A 16,288-nucleotide genomic window follows, 5' to 3' on the forward strand; every position below is an offset into this window, starting at 1 on the left:
ATATTTTCATTCATTCAAAGAGCCTCCTAGTGTTTAGATGTAGTTTATCATGTCTGTGGAAGACAGTATAAATAAGAAGTGACTGGAGGCAGCCTCCAGGGTATCCAGCCATTCTGCTTCCTTATTATGGAGCTGAAGTTCTACCATATACAGTAGCTACTGTCCTCCAACCTTGTCAGTTATTTCAATCACTGAGTGAAGATGGCTAGCTGGCTGTGTGTGTGGGAACTGACCAGGATTGGTCTTGGAGGGTATATGCATAGAGTGGACATCAGACGTCCCATTCGTCAGACATGCCCTGAGGTTTATACAACCCATGTGCCATATGTGTTACCAGAGTGCCCCTGCAGGAATGGTTTGTTTGCTGAAATACAAAAGCCAACGTTCCATTACCATAGGTGCTCAGCAACTAAGATGCTGGGACCTGTTCCCAAGTTACAGCGTTACAGTTATACTGGGGAGATTGAAAATCTCAGCCTGTCAAAAACTCTTCCGTGTGTGTTTGATAACTTTATTCTTTGGTAAATTTCCAGTAATTAACATTTTCAACTCATTCTTTTCTGCTTCCTTTGATTCACTCTTTGGAGTTATGAGGGAAAATAATTGATGTAGAGAAATGTAAAAGTGGTGATCAGTGAAATAGTTTTCTATATAAGCTACATGAATGCATCTTACTGATATTTATGCAGACTAGGACAGATTAAATATGGATTTTGGTGATTATTTTTAAGTAGGACTTTCATATTTTCAAGGAATCCATCCCTCAATTAATATCATTTTAGCCTTTTTCAAAATCTTGATAATGTATAGGTTTTATAAGGTATTTATATTGTATATGCATGCATATATGTACATATATGTATGTATACATCTGTAGATACACATACACATATTTGTCTTTAGCAAGGTATTCCCTTCAAGATTACATTATAAATGACAACATCTAAAAGTAAAGAAAAAAATTACAAAGATAAAAATGCGGGCTTCCCTGGTGACGCAGTGGTTGAGAGTCCGCCTGCCGATGCAGGGGACCTGGTTCGTGCCCCGGTCCGGGAGGATCCCACATGCCGCGGAGCGGCTGGGCCCGTGAGCCATGGCGCTGAGCCTGCGCGTCCGGAGCCTGTGCTCCGCAACGGGAGAGGCCACAACAGTGAGAGGCCCGCGTACCGCAAAAAAAAGAAACAAAAAATGCATCCTTACCTGATGTGGAAATTTGGATGTACATGTAGTGTTATCATGCTTTGATATCTATTAAGTCAATTACTGTGAAACACATTTATAACCATCATATGTAAAGCTAAAGCGGCTATTAAAGCATCACTTCCAAACATTGTCATTTTCCCTACTAATTTTCAGTAACTGACTTAAATTCTACATACTGAGTGGCACACATGAAAATGTATACTTAATAATAGCTGTTTTACTAAGGGAGATCACCTAGAAACATACATGCTCTCAAGTGATTCAAATTTAAAAGTTAATGTATTCCATAAGCAGTCATCATTGCTAGGATGACTAGAGAGCTTTCGACGGCTCTAAGGCAATAATGCGATGGATTAGTTTTAATTACTATTGAAGGCACATTTTAACTCTCAAGACGTGATTCAAAAGCTACAGAGACATACAGTGTTTTTGTTTTATAAACGAAGTCAAGGAGGTACATAAATATGGCTAAATGGCAGAGACAAGACCTGTCGTCCTATCAGACTTACCTATTAGAACACTGTAACTATTAGTTTGCATTTTTCAAAGCAGAGACAAAAGTACTAAATTATTGAACCCTGTGAGAAACAATGCATTTAGCAGGAAGTTAGGAATAGGATAGAATTTATATCAACAGAAAGTAACTAACAGGCAGATCTTAAACATTAGCTTTCAGAAAGAATATGCAAAGGTATTCCTTTACAAATATTTGTACCATGCATAGGCAACCATCCTGTATATAATTAACAAATTAAGCAAAATTATCCACTTAGTGGTTTGCCTAAGGATGCTGTATTAGTTCTAACATCATCTTGCTTTATTAGGGATTAACGGGACCTAATGGATCTCCTGGCTCTGTTGGACCGAGAGGACAGAAAGTAAGTTAGCCACCTGGTATTAATTGCTGGTATTAATTAAGTGTGGAAGCATAATTTCATTGTGGTGTTTCCATATCAACTAACAGATTAGTTGTGAAGTAGCTGAAATACACTTGTTCAACTAAAATCGTGTTTCAGTTGAATTAAATTACATCCGAAACACCAAGATGGAGTGTTGTAATGATCTCAATATTTACCCAGTTTGCATACTTACATATTCATTCTGCTAAAAGCTAAGTACAATGGAGCTATTTTTATTTTTAGGGAGAACCTGGCGTGCCGGGACCTCGTGGATTTCCAGTAAGTAAATGTAAAGTGACGTGGTTGATAATCTCCTATCTTTAGGTAAAATTCTGCCACTGTGAAATTTTTCAATGTAGTTTTCTACATAATACACATCACAAAGGAGTTTATGACTTATCTGCTGTGATAAGCATTCTGACTATGAGTAGAGAAATTTTAGAGCAATTTGAATGTATGGTGTAAAATACATACATCTGTTTGCAGGTAGCGTTTCCCAAAAGACATCCCCCTCTCTGTCCCCACTGATGGAAAATGTTTCTTGCATAACAACAGCAAATCTAAGTATTCAGTGTTTAGACCTGGGCATCACACCACTTTCTTCACAACTGGTTTTATCTCTAATGAAATATTGGCTGTCAGATATGTCAGATATTATCACCCACCTGGTTCCCCGGCAAGTCTTTTTCTACATTGCACAATCTGGCAGACTTGTGTTATTTCAGTCTACAAGAGAACTGGGTTCTCAGGCTGCTATCTTTTTTTCTATTTTGCTCTTCATTCCTCTTTTGTTCTTGTCATGAATCTGTATTTTTCCTCCTTGTTTTCTATTCTCACTGTTTTCTTTGCCTTATTTCAGTGTCTGTCAACTTTTCCATTATAAGTCTATCTGCAGAAGTGAATATCTTGCTGGTCTTTCTCCCATATTTTCAGCTCAGAGCTCAACATCTTATAGAGATGCCTTTTTTCTTTAGATTTAGTGAAATTTATCAAACCTCTAGGTCTCTGATAATGAAATAACTTATTGATTACTTTGGTTTTGCCAAGCAGAACATTTAGTCCCCAAATTGATCCACATATTAAAATGTTCAAATAGAAGTAATTTTTCAAAGAATGGCTTAAAAAAAGTCCCACTTATCATTAAAACATACTGCTCATGTGAAATTCATACTTGTTGTGGCTGCCTAGATAATTAGAAATAATAGAGAACGGACTTGAGGATATGGGGAGGGGGAAGGGTGAGCTGTGACAAAGCGAGAGAGAGGCATGGACATATATACACTACCAAACGTAAGACAGATAGCTAGTGGGAAGCAGCCGCATAGCACAGGGAGATCAGCTCGGTGCTTTGTGACCGCCTGGAGGGGTGGGATAGGGAGGGTGGGAGGGAGGGAGACGCAAGAGGGAGGAGATATGGGAACATATGTATATGTATAACTGATTCACTTTGTTATAAAGCAGAAACTAACACACCATTGTAAAGCAATTATACCCCAATAAAGATGTTAAAAAAAATAATATCATTATCAGAGGATGTACACTGATTCCACTGGGTGCTTCATATAAGGATATTTTAGAGAAGGAGGTCTGGAAGTATAAGCTATCAAGAATATGGTATCAGAGACAGTTATGAATACAAGGGATTCAAGCCAACAGAGGAGAGGAAACCCAAGGCCGGGAGACTGACCCCGGAAAGCATAGAGAGAATAGGGGCTCTAGGTAGCTGACGCTCAGTTTTATTAAGTTCAACAAGCGTAGAATTAGAGCTTCTTATGTACTAGGCCCTGTGCTTGGAATCCAGGCTGCGAGGCTGCGGAAGGCGTGGTTTCAACCCTTGATTACACGCAGTTCGCTGTTGCTCAAGAGATAGAAAATGTAAAGGAGTGTGAGATGGGGTGACCAGCTCTAAAATAAAATTCAGCATACTAAATTAGGATCCATTGGAGGTTATTTCATGAGTGACACCGTTTCATTTTCAGTATCTAATGGATTTGGTGTCTGCATATAGCCCTATAGGATTTGGTGTCTGCATATAGCCCTATAGTCGAAGGGTGTGTTTCTAAACCCTTTTCTTCTCCCCCGCCTCTCTGTGCTAAAGGGAGAGAACTTTAGGAAGTTCTCCCCTAACCTAGGGAGAGGAAGTTTGGGGAACTTCCAAATATCACATTATAAACTTTAAAGCAGTATTGTATTGCTTTTAATGTAGGTTTCTTATAAAACATGACAAGTGATATCACTTATATGCAGAATTTAAAACATGATACAAGTGAACTCATTTACAAAACAGAAATAGGCCCACAGACATAGAAAACAAACTTATGGTTACTAAAGGGGGAAGAGGGGGAGGGATAAATTAGGAGTTTGGGATTAGTGTATACAAACTACTACATACAAAATAGAAAATCAACAAGGACCTACTGCATAGCACAGGGAGCTGTATTCATCATCTTGTAATAACCTACAATGGAAAAGAATGTGAAAAAGTCTGGTTGTGCCTCTTTGTGAGTAACGGTATCTTGGTTTTCTTTAAAAAAACGTTTGGAAAAAATATTACTGGTTAGCTTAGACATCAAAAGAATATTTGAGGAGCTGAAGCAAATTTCTTCCTTTAGAAGCAGAGCCGTGTTTGCTTTTCTTTACCCAGTCCTTTCTGTAGAATGAAAATCTTATGTTTATTTAGTGATAAACTTTATTTATTTTTTAAAATTAATTAATTTATTTTGGCTGCTTTGGGTCTTAGTTGCGGCACATGGGCTCTTCGTTGCGGCACTCAGGCTTCTCTAGCTGTGGCATGCGGGCTCTCTAATTGTGGCGCGTGGGCTTAGTTGCCCTGTGGCATGCGGGATCTTAGTTCCCTATTGTTTATTTTTGAACTGAGTTATTGCTGTGTCTGTATTTACACTAAGTATGGGTCACGTACCGTAACAACTTTTATTTTAATCTTTTAGGGCCGTGGTATTCCTGGACCTCCTGTAAGTATTATCTCTTGGTTTGTTTTACATAGTCTACAAAAATGGCCCATTTCTCAGATCCCGACCCTACTCTCCAGCTAACACTGTACCCAGTGGCGTTTATAGTGTCCTACCTGAATGATCTTACGGGGCTACTATGACAGCACCCCTATTCTTCTAAAAGTATTTTATTAATTTAAGGAATTTCTGTTAATTTAATTAATTTCTATATAAGTAATTAAAATTTGGTCCAATGAGTCGTCTTGTTGGAAACCAAAGCTAGCACAGATACATAATTCTAAGTCAGTTTATCGTATTTGATATCACTTGTCATAGATTGTAAAAGCATCCGTAAATCACCGTGTCCCTTTAATTTGTTGACTGCAGGGTCCTCCTGGGGGAGCAGGCCTCCCCGGAGAGCTTGGCCGTGTTGGACCAATTGTGAGTACACACACACACAGCGCATTGACAGACATTTGCTGATTTAACGGAAGATGTTACTAGGGAAGGCTCATCGCCCTAGCTGTATGCTTCCCCCTGCAAATCCAAGAAACGGCAGATGAATTTCATTCCGGTTTATAATATTGATGAAGACCAGGGTGATAATGCCCCCTCATTTTTGTAGAGTGATTTAAATTTTTTCCCTGAAGTTTTCAGCTAAACTTTTCTTCCCAACTTCTAGAATTAGTGATCAAGTGGAGAAGTGTCACCTTCGCTTTACAGACTCTAAGCCAGGATTCGGGTCCAGTGTCTCTTTTATTAGTCTCTCTGCAGGAAATGAAGTGAATAGTCTAAAATTACTACCATGTACGCTTATGTTAGGATCATGAAATCATAATCGAACTGACAGAACTTAACTTTAGTCAGTAAAGAGCTGAACTGCACGGAAGAAATTGCTGGTGATGTGTTTGATGTTCATATTCAATAAATATTCAAAAAACGTTGAATCATTGACGTTCTCTGAACGATGGTAATAGTAAATCCACGGAGAGGCTGTAGGTGCTGCTGTTTGACAAATTTATTTAGTGAATGATGAATGAATATGAAATGATTGTAAAATTGATTGTCAGATGCTTTTGACTTCTTATGATAGAACATTAGGAAGGAAGAGATGCGCCAGGAGTCAACTCTGGATAATAAGTCTAACTGGACTCCATTTTCATCTGAATGGCTTATTTGAATTTAGCCATCTTGACCTTCCGTCCCAATGGCAAGAGCGTGCAGTGACAGACCGAGGGATAGCTTCTGGGTGAAGAGCCCCAGGGGTGGCTGGCCCTGCAGAGGTGACGACCTTCCCTGTTGCAGCTACAGGCAGGCGCAAGCCTTCCTTGCTGCTGTTAGCTGGGCAGCATCAGCAGTGTTGGCTGTTCTGGTTCCTCTGAACATCAACTAGAGAAATATGTAGTGTTTCCAGTTTGTTGGCTGTCCTGGTTCCCCTGATAATCAACTAGAGAAGTACGTAGTGTTTCCAGTTTGTTTGCAGAGTAGATAAAGTGATCATCCTATAGAGAAGGACTGGCTTTTTCTCCCAAGTCTCCCTCTGCCTTGTCTTACTACTTTGGTGAGACCGGAACTCCTTTATTCTTCTGGTTTTGTGGAGGTAGTTGGGTTGTGGGTCCCCCATCGATTTTGGTGGCAGGTCCATGCAGGCTGAGCTCTGCAGGGTTTCTAGGAATGTCAGTTTCTCATGCCTCGCCAGTTTTACGCACTACGTTTTGACATGTGTATAACCACTGTGTCACAATTTTCAAATAACTTAGGGTGACCCTGGGAGAAGAGGACCACCGGGCCCCCCTGGTCCCCCGGGACCCAGCGTAAGTTATTTGAAGATTGAATTTCTCTGTGTCTGAGGGTTGGGATTAAAGAAACCTAAGAACCAAAAATGGAAGTACCTTTAAATCAAGTCATTGTCCTAACATTCCAGAATGGCTATGATTTTTTCACTCATTCAGAGCATGGTCTTTTTAGGCCAGAATAGTAGAGAAATCACAATAATTTAAACGATGGTTTTCACGGGGAATGGTTTACTCATTGTATTTGAAGTGCTTTGAGGCCTTGTGATTTCTCAAATGTTCAAACCTTGGACATATAAAGGGAACATTTTCAAAGGAACTCGTTTTTACGAAGGATTTACAGTTAAGTACTTTTAAAAATGCAGTTAATTAGGAGATTATCCTTATTTTTAATTTACGATTTAGAGTTCTCCATATTTTCTATTCTCTCATTTTATTTCCCTTCAGTCCCCTGAAAGAAATAATCTACTGCAATTTAGTTTTCTCCAAACAGAAGAGGCCAAGTCAAGTTTTTAGAGTGTTAGCGTATTATATGCTATTTATTCCGTATAGGTTATTGAACAAATACATTGATTGTATTTTTGTCCAATGAACTTTCTGTTATTAGTAGTTTGAATTAAAATGTTTCACTATATTCTTAACTTTAGTATTTTCTTTCCTTTAGGGAACAATTGGCTTTCATGACGGAGATCCATTGGTAAGACGTTTTCCTTTGAACAAAGTACAGTTTAGGTCAAAGACCAGGAATTCTCTTTAAAAGGTGAATTCTCTTTAAAATGACCTCACTGGAATATGTTGTATTTCTGTCTTTTACTTTACTCGGATAGCAGAGCAGTCGGCCGAACTGGTGAACTGGTCGCTTGTGTACACTCAGAAAAACCATTTTTCATTATAGAAATATCTTTTTTTCCATAATCTTTTTACTTTATGACTAAGACATGCTTTTTCACCAGAAGTCAAACAATCCGCTCTGAGACTTGTTTTCCTTATAGACTAATATTCAAACAATGTAGGAAAACTGCACTAAATGCAATTTTGGTCCATTTGTTGGGGGGACGTGACCCTCAGGACAGAGCTGTTGGAGTGGGGGGCAGGTGGGAGGGGACAGAGGTCAGGTCCTGGGACAGTGGCCTGTCTGCAATCATTTTATTTCTTTAACAAGTTAAATCTGAAGTAAATATGGCAAAATAGTAACATTCATTAAATCTGGGTGGCGGATACGTGGGGAAAGGGTTTGTTATGTTCTCTGTACTTTTCTGTAAGCTAGGAATATTTCCAAGTTTAAAAATAAAAGAATAAAAAAGGAAAGGGGTTAGTCAGAGTTATTTCATGAATATAATTGAATTGGGGTTCTGTAGCTGGACTCCTAAAGGAGGTACCATTTTGTCATAAAGTAGAAGCTCTGGTTTACTGTCTCTCTGTCTCTCGGGCAGTGTCCCAGTTCCTGTCCACCGGGCCGCTCTGGATATCCAGGCCTGCCGGGCATGAGGGTAAGAGAATAGTTTCCATGCTGTATTCTGTTTTCTGTTTTCAAGAGTATTATCCACAGGAAAAGGAGAGCCTTTCCTTGAAGCACTGGTCTTTCTGGTGCGGAGTGCCCACTTTGATGGACTGGGCAAGTCTGTGTCTCTTATTCTGTGGTCCTTACACAGTCCTGGAGATTCCCGCTGGTACCCTGACAGACACAGATGCTTGATTATTTAGTGCTGTTCAGGGAAGAAATACCAGTGAAATGTATTGAATGGAGGGACCCTACAACACCAAATGAAGGTTCAGAAGTTTGCTCCAGTGATGAGAGATGCGGGCCAGGGACGGTACACATGATGTATGTGAAACTGTTTTAGTTAAAAAGAATTGGAAAAACTGTGCAAAATAGAGAAGAAAAGAGACTTTCTAAAAGTGTTTTTCTCTCACTCTGCCATCATAACTACTTCAAAATTGCCCATAAAAATAAGAGAATAAATACCAAAAGCTGGGGTTAAATGGCTTTCTCTCTCTAGTCCAGACCAGGGAAGTTCTGCCAAAGATCTCAAAGGCTCCAAGGCCCTGGGTTTCCCACTGTGATTTTCGTGGAGGTTAGCTTTGGTGGGTTCCCATAACTGCAGAAGACTTGGGCCTGGCTTGGTGTCTTGTTTTTCACAGAGACTTGCACCCTTGGTACAAGAAAGGTTCTGAGGAAGGAAGCTCTGACAGACTTAATTTCAGAATGTTTATTTCACACTTGCCCCATGTCCCTGACCCGAAGCGCACATATGCTTAGAACAGGTGGCTTGACAGTGAAAGATGAGGATTTCTGCACATGTTCTGCAACCTTCACGGGCTGCCGCTTATAGCTTGTCACCTGCACTTAAACTGTGTACAAGAAGAGGCAGAAAGTCGTGTGTCTGGGGAAGCCCTTCTTCTGCTTCCAGGAAGGAGATGGGCACAGAGGAAGCAGAGGTTTTCAGGGGAGCCTCCAGAGAGCAGAGAGTAGCCCGTTGGGTGTGTCAGCCGTCACCTCTGGAGAGCGAGTTAGTGATGCTGGAGAAGACTCCATGCCCTTCGCCCAACTGTGGGAGGGAGCTGAGGGGGGAGGGTTAGGGGCCGGCTGGCAGTGAGTCATTGCCCAGTGGCTGAACTAGGTAACGGGGTGTTTGCTATTCTCGAACAGAGTTTGTCTATTAACTGAAACTGATATTTATTATATACTGTGGTCATGTAGCCCACATCGTGTTATTAAGGTCTTCTAAGGCTGTCATTTCTCTGACATAACCTTTCGGCTAGCAGCCTATGGACATAGATTTGGGGGGAGCAAGGTCATTTCGTGAGCCTTCTGACCACTTTCTGTGCCAAACTCAACACGTTTGCTTGTCTATTTATTTATTTCTGTACTTATGTACTTTTGCATTTGTTAGGGTCATAAAGGGGCTAAAGGAGAGATTGGTGAACCTGGAAGACAAGGTCACAAGGTAAGGACAATGAATATTTAGTGGGAAAATTGTGATTAGGAGGTCATGATCACTTTCATTATAAAGAATTATAAGGGGGCTTCCCTGGTGGCGCAGTGGTTGAGAGTCCAGCTGCCGATGCAGGGGACACGGGTTCGTGCCCCGGTCCGGGAAGATCCCACATGCCGCGGAGCGGCTGGGCCCGTGAGCCATGGCCGCTGAGCCTGCGCGTCCGGAGCCTGTGCTCCGCAACGGGAGAGGCCACGACAGTGAGAGGCCTGCGTACCACAAAAAAAAAAAAAAAAAGAATTATAAGGGATAATAAAAGCATACTATTTTACCCTTCCTTTTCCAGTGATGATTAACAAGTTCTCAGTAGATGCATTAATATTCTGATTAAGCATCATATTCTAACATTGTTCAGTTACAAAAAAAAGAACAAAGAAAGCGCCATAAACTTTCATTCTTTCCTGTATTGCTACCCCTTGCTTTCCTTTTCAAATCAGTCACACTCAGCTCTTTTCCTTGATGGTTTTGACAGTCAAGTGTTATTCTAGCTGGTTGTTCCACTCCACTAAGCAAAATTTTTATGACAGGAGTAAAATTTCATGACAAGTGTTGCTGAGACTAGCAAACAGGGAAGTTGGTAATTGGCTCATAGCCTCTCATCTTAAGTTCTGAAATAATTTATCTGTTTCTGACCTAATTTCAGTGTAACTTAGATTTTGAGTAATCTGGAAGTTAGCAATTGGCACTTATATTATATTCTGGGTAGAAACTGAAATCCACAGCACAACTTGCATTGGGGCTGGCATGTCCTATGGAAAATCCAAGGCTGAAATTTAAAGCAAGGTGACCTATTTGCCTTTTCTTTTCATCCATTAGGATGAAATCTCTTTAGAGTAACTAAGAATTTGACTTCTTGTACGGTAGAATTTTAGTTCCGGTTAATTCCATAATATTTTACAAAGTCAAACCGTTCTTATCAATGTGGGTCTTCTAGACTTTGTTGAATATGTCCTTCTACACCATTATTGGATGGCAGAAGTCTTTTTCTTTAGAAGTTAAGAGCTTGAGAGGCAATTTATTAATACCTTCAGGCAGGCATTAATATTCCTTATTTTTTGGCCGTGCCGCAGGGCTTGTAGGATCTTATTGCCCCGGCCAGGGATCGAACCTGGGCCCTCGGCAGTGAAAGCACGGAGTTCTAACCACTGGACCGTCAGGGAATTCCCAGGCATTAATATTCTTGAACTCCTTAGGTAAAGCTGTTGAACAATCTCAGATAATGAGGATAAATAAGCCAATTTCCAGTACCTTATTACAGTATGAACATGCATTTAAAAAGTCTTTTATTACTTAGGCTCTGAATAGTTAAGGCATTTTATTTATCTGGCATATAACAGCTGGATTCTTGATGTCAAATTGGAGAAAATAGGAAAAAAAATCAAGTACTTTGGAAATTTCTCTGTGTGCTCATTCCTCCACTGAATTTTTCAATTCGTAATTTAAAAAAAACAATATTTATTAAGTACCCACTATGTGCCAGGGCTTATTCTAAGCGCTAAGGGCGCAGAAATGAAAAATGTCCAATATGGCTAAATTAAGTATGACGTACCCATATAATAGACTATCATCTAACCTCAGAAACAAGTGTGTAGGAATATTAAATGACACCAAATATTCAGGAGGTAATATGTATAATAAAGCAGATTTAGTAGACTTCTGCTATTTTTGATGCCCTGCATCCCTTTCTTTTTTTTGGGGTGACCTCTTTTCTTGGGGGAACTTCCACTTCCCCATCCCATGGGATTTGGGAATGGACCTGTCAGTCAGAGTGTCTCTCCACTCTCCCACGAAACTAGCATTTTTGAGACCTATACAAGTTAGTGATCTGGACTTTCAAATTTGGTTTGGTCTTCATTGGGGAACCTGCAAATTGTTTGGTGTGTTAGGTAACTGGCCAAAATTTTCATTAAAAGTTGTTGAAAACTCCTTTAATTTATTTCACATGTTTATGTCACTTAACACTTTCAGTGGTGTCTTTGAAAATCGGCCTATGAAGATAAGATAGCTCCTTGAACAATGAAACTTGAAAGGGCTAATAGATGCTTTTAACTGTAAACTGAAAGCAGAAAGATGAAGAATTATGAGACTATAGGGGTCTGAAGTTAGCTTTCAGATTCACAGTTCTGCCTTGAGTTTACTCTACAAATTAATTAATGAAGATTTAAAAAATTGTTTATAAAGATAAGAATGAATAGTCAAAAATCTTTCAGTAAAACGGTAATAAGTTGCTATTCCTAAGTTTGTCATTTAGCTTTGTGGTTATAGATTAGTTATTGTGTGCTATTCATCTGCTGGTGAAATATTTCAGTCAAATACATTACTCCAAGGTTTATCAAGAATCTATGGGAAAATACCCCAAAACCTGCTAATGAAAAATTACAATCACTGTTGTTTTTGTACTTACATGGGGAAATACAAGTAGTATTTAACCATACACATGTGTTGATTATCCGCTCCATAAACTAGCTTATTCACTGGCTTTCCCATTAGGACCATCTCCCTCCACTGTCAATCTTATGTTCTGATGGAATGTAATCTGAATATAATTATGAGACAAAGATCCACTATGTAAGACTCTCAGAGTTCATTCAAACATCAAGTGTAAATTACTTAGGTATAGCCTAGTTCTTTGCACTAGATGCCCAAATGTTCTATATTAACACTGCTACTAAAGTTTTTTTATTTCTTTGCGTGTGTGTGTGTGTGTGTGTGTGTTTGTGTGCAAAAATTTCTATGTATAAAGTATAGCATGTGGAGTAGGAAAATGGGTGAATTGAAACATGTAATAAACAATAGAACTGGATTTTAATCTACCATTATAAACAAATATCAAAAACTAAGAATGTTTCTCATGATGAATTTCACAATTTAAGTTATTCATTACCACAGAAAATGTAAAACAGCATATCTATTGTGAAAAGCAAAACCTTTGTCAGAGAGAAAATAACTTTTTTCCCAGAGTCCATAAAGTAATCTTTCTGTAAGAAACAGTAGTTGGATTTCTGTTTAGAATATCCTAACATTTTAAAGTATATCAGAGATTATAAAATTAGTATCAAAAAGTTAAACCAATAATTAGTTAAAAAACATAATGGAAGAAGATTCCATTGGCAATAGCCACCAGGTAGTCAAAATACTTTAGAACAAACTTAAGAAGTATTCAACAAAATGAAAAGAAAAAAACTTTACTGGTGGAAAGAAAAAGAAAACGTTTTGACTAAATATGAAGACACACTGAGTTCTGAGATGGAAAGACTCAGTATTGTGAAGATTCTAACTCTCTCTCTACAATCTATTAATTTAATGAAGTCCTAATACAAAGCAAGCAGTGTTTTTGTGAAGATTCGCCCAACAATTCCAAAGTTCATGTGGAAGGGTAAACATTTAAGAAAATCTGAAAATAAGAGTAACTATAAATGAAAAATAAAGGTAAAGGAATTCTCCCAACCTGAGATTAAAATGTATTATAGAATTTCGATAATTAAAACATTATGGTATTGACAACATCATACAGCAGAACAGTATAGCTGAATAGGAAGGAAGTCCAGAAACAAGCATATTTATCAATTTAACACACATTAAAGATGAATTTTTCAGCCTGGGTGGAGAGAATCTATTATTCAATAAGTGATATTGGATAGAGTGCCAGTTATCAGGAAAAAAATAGATTTCTACTCTATTTTACATAAAAATAAATTACTGATAATTAAAAATTTCTATGTAAGAAATGAACTATAAAATTACTAGAAGAAAAATATAGATGAATATTTATATATTTGGGGGGTGTCAGAGAAGGCTTTTCCGAGCACCATCAAAGGTAGAAGCCATGGAAGAAAAGACAGATTTAGATTTAAGTACAATTTAAAAAAAAAAAAACTGTGCATGGTACAAAAACTATAAACAAAAAGTTAAAATGAAAATCATAATTTAAAATATTATAGTTTAAGGAAAAGTTTGCATAGTGTGATCACACTTTCTTAATAATACACCCACAACACACATACTTGGAACATGAATGCATACACTCCCTCTCTCTCTCCCCCTCTTCCTCTTTCCCTCCCCTCCTCTCTCTCTCTTTAGAAAAGCTTTGAAAGGGTAGCATCCAAAATGTTACTGGTGTTTATAGTGGAAAGGTGGGATTTGGGTGACTTTATTTATATGCGTCTCTGTATTTTCTGAATGTTCTGCAATTAATATGGACTACTCATATAAAATAATTTAAGCAAGTATAGTAGACTAATTCAGGAGATGCCAGATGAACTTACCACGTGCCAAGTTAGACCGAGCCCATTTCAGTGTCCATTTGGTGCCCTTCTCTCTGTTTTTTCAGGGTGAAGAAGGAGACCAGGGCGGAATTGGACAGGTTGGAGCTCAAGGACCTCCGGTGAAGTATTTTTAGAAACATACTTAACTATGTTGCGGGACCCTGGTGATCTTTGGAGGATATCATTACTGCTTGCTGAACTTCTGGGATTTGGGAGAGGATATGCCAAAATATTTCTGTAAAATTCACAGTTTTTCATTTTTTAAATATACAGCATCTGTCAAGGAATGCAAGATTTGTAAAAAGTATGCTTTTTGGAACACTTATGCACGAGCTCGGGAGACAACACATGTCATTCTCATGTCTCTGCTATTGACCCAAATATTTTTGGAATTCTTTTTTGAATTACCTTCAGAGTCAGAAAATAAGCCCCACAAGAATGAGCGGCTTTATTCTGATTTGGCCAGATCTCACTTTGTGTCCTGACTGGATCACCCTGGCCATGTGTATTTCAGGCCATTCCTAACTGATCTACAGAGAACCGGGACTGACCTGGATGTAAAACAAACAGTTGGAGATGCCCCCTTTTCTGCAGTGAGAGCATGGGGAAATGACTGGCCTAGAGCTACTTTATCCTAAGCCATTGTGGACAGTTAGCAAGTTGCCCAGAAGTGACTACCCCGCTTTCCTGATGGGGCGTCTGCCCGCTGCTTCTCCCCAGGGAGCATCTCTACGGAATCTGCTGCTGTGGGTCCAGACAGTCAAGAATGACAACACTCAGTGTTGAAGGGGGTCCTAGGATCGACGCCCTGCACCCTCATTTTGAGGATTACCCACTCCTGTGCCCGAGAAGGGAGGAGATGGCTTCCTCCTGCCCCAGATTGGGGTTCAGAATGCCTTTTATCGTAGAAATGGTGTAACGTAGAGTGATGGCAAGTGAATGATGGAGACCCCAGCTACACTTATAGGAAGAAGCTTTTGTGGGGACCTGTTGCCTTGGATGGCACACACTGGTGGGGAAAAATTAGTCCAAGGTTTAAAATCACGATCATGTGACCCGTAACCACGTTACAAACCACGAAGGAGGCAAAAGTGGCAGTGTATTCTGTGTGAGTTAAAAGTCAAAGGCTTTATCGTGATTCTTTGATGCTAATGATGCTTACTCTTTTGCCATCAGTCATTGTTCCGATTCCAGATTTGTGTAAGTCTTCAGAATTTTTAAAAACGGTTTTAACATCAGAAGAATTCCTTTTGGATTTTTCTTGTAAACCAGGAAAGTTTGTCTGCAATATAATGTCACTTTTTCTCAGTGTTACCTTTGGTTATGATAACATCCTTCTTCTCGATCAGCATTTGTGATGACATCAAGGAATGTGCGCTTCAACTAAGAGAATTTACTTCTCTTTTTTACATTTCCAGGGAGCTCAAGGTTTGAGAGGCATCGCTGGCATAACTGGGGCCAAAGGGGAAAAAGTAAGATGATGATGGTGACGATACACTACGAAAATGCATAAATGTTTAAGCTTGGGGCCATTTCAAATATCTTCTTATCTTTAACAACGTCACTTTTTATTTCTTACTTGGTGCTTTGTAGATGTTTGGTTGGGTTCTTACTTTCTGTTATAAACGTAGATGATAGAAATGAGTCATACACAGGATACTTGTTATTATTATATATTTTAAATTATTTTGGGTAAATAGGAGTAAGCAGGGCTGTTACGCTTAGTCTCTTTTCTTTATCAGTAGTTGACACTGATAACACTGACACAGCACCTGGAGTGCCCGGCAAAAGCAGAGGAGGATGGAGAGGTGGAGCTGAGGATGACGCGTTGCCCTTGGTGGGGAGGGCAGGGCAGGGCAGGGCAGGGATGGCTTGTCTGAGTGAATAGAAGAAGCAATAACAACGCAAGCTTGAGCATTCATGATGAGCTCAGAAATATTTTTCTTGCTGTGTGTGCGTGTGTGCGTGTGTGTGCGTGCGTGCGTGCGTGTGTGTGTGTGTGTGTGTATGAGTGGAGGGGGCGTGTCTAGCTTCTCTCAGATGTTAAGGAAAGGGTCAGCACTTTGTAGAAAGTTTGTTAGGAAAGCCCATTTGTAGGCTCCAGAAAATTAAAAACGGGGCTCTTTGCCCACCACCCCTCCTGGCCCTCGCCTCACCCTCTGCAGAACCTCTGAGGCTAAT

The 16,288-nt window shown here is 39.4% G+C and overlaps 1 protein-coding gene across 2 annotated transcripts in view; it reads left to right on the forward strand.

The window, feature by feature from the left end:
• The window catches only part of COL9A1 (collagen type IX alpha 1 chain), an 83,767-nt gene that overhangs the window by 29,085 nt on the left and 38,394 nt on the right, over positions 1–16,288 (forward strand). For both annotated transcript variants that reach the window (XM_060167890.1, XM_060167891.1), the window contains 10 exons: positions 2,028–2,081; positions 2,346–2,381; positions 5,051–5,074; positions 5,441–5,494; positions 6,814–6,867; positions 7,511–7,543; positions 8,280–8,336; positions 9,741–9,794; positions 14,173–14,226; positions 15,526–15,579. In XM_060167890.1, the coding sequence (XP_060023873.1) occupies positions 2,028–2,081; positions 2,346–2,381; positions 5,051–5,074; positions 5,441–5,494; positions 6,814–6,867; positions 7,511–7,543; positions 8,280–8,336; positions 9,741–9,794; positions 14,173–14,226; positions 15,526–15,579 (474 nt within the window). The remainder of the gene's footprint in view (positions 1–2,027; positions 2,082–2,345; positions 2,382–5,050; positions 5,075–5,440; positions 5,495–6,813; positions 6,868–7,510; positions 7,544–8,279; positions 8,337–9,740; positions 9,795–14,172; positions 14,227–15,525; positions 15,580–16,288) is intronic.

The sequence above is a fragment of the Lagenorhynchus albirostris genome, chromosome 12 (genome assembly GCF_949774975.1).
Source record: "Lagenorhynchus albirostris chromosome 12, mLagAlb1.1, whole genome shotgun sequence".
Lineage (NCBI taxonomy): Eukaryota > Metazoa > Chordata > Mammalia > Artiodactyla > Delphinidae > Lagenorhynchus > Lagenorhynchus albirostris.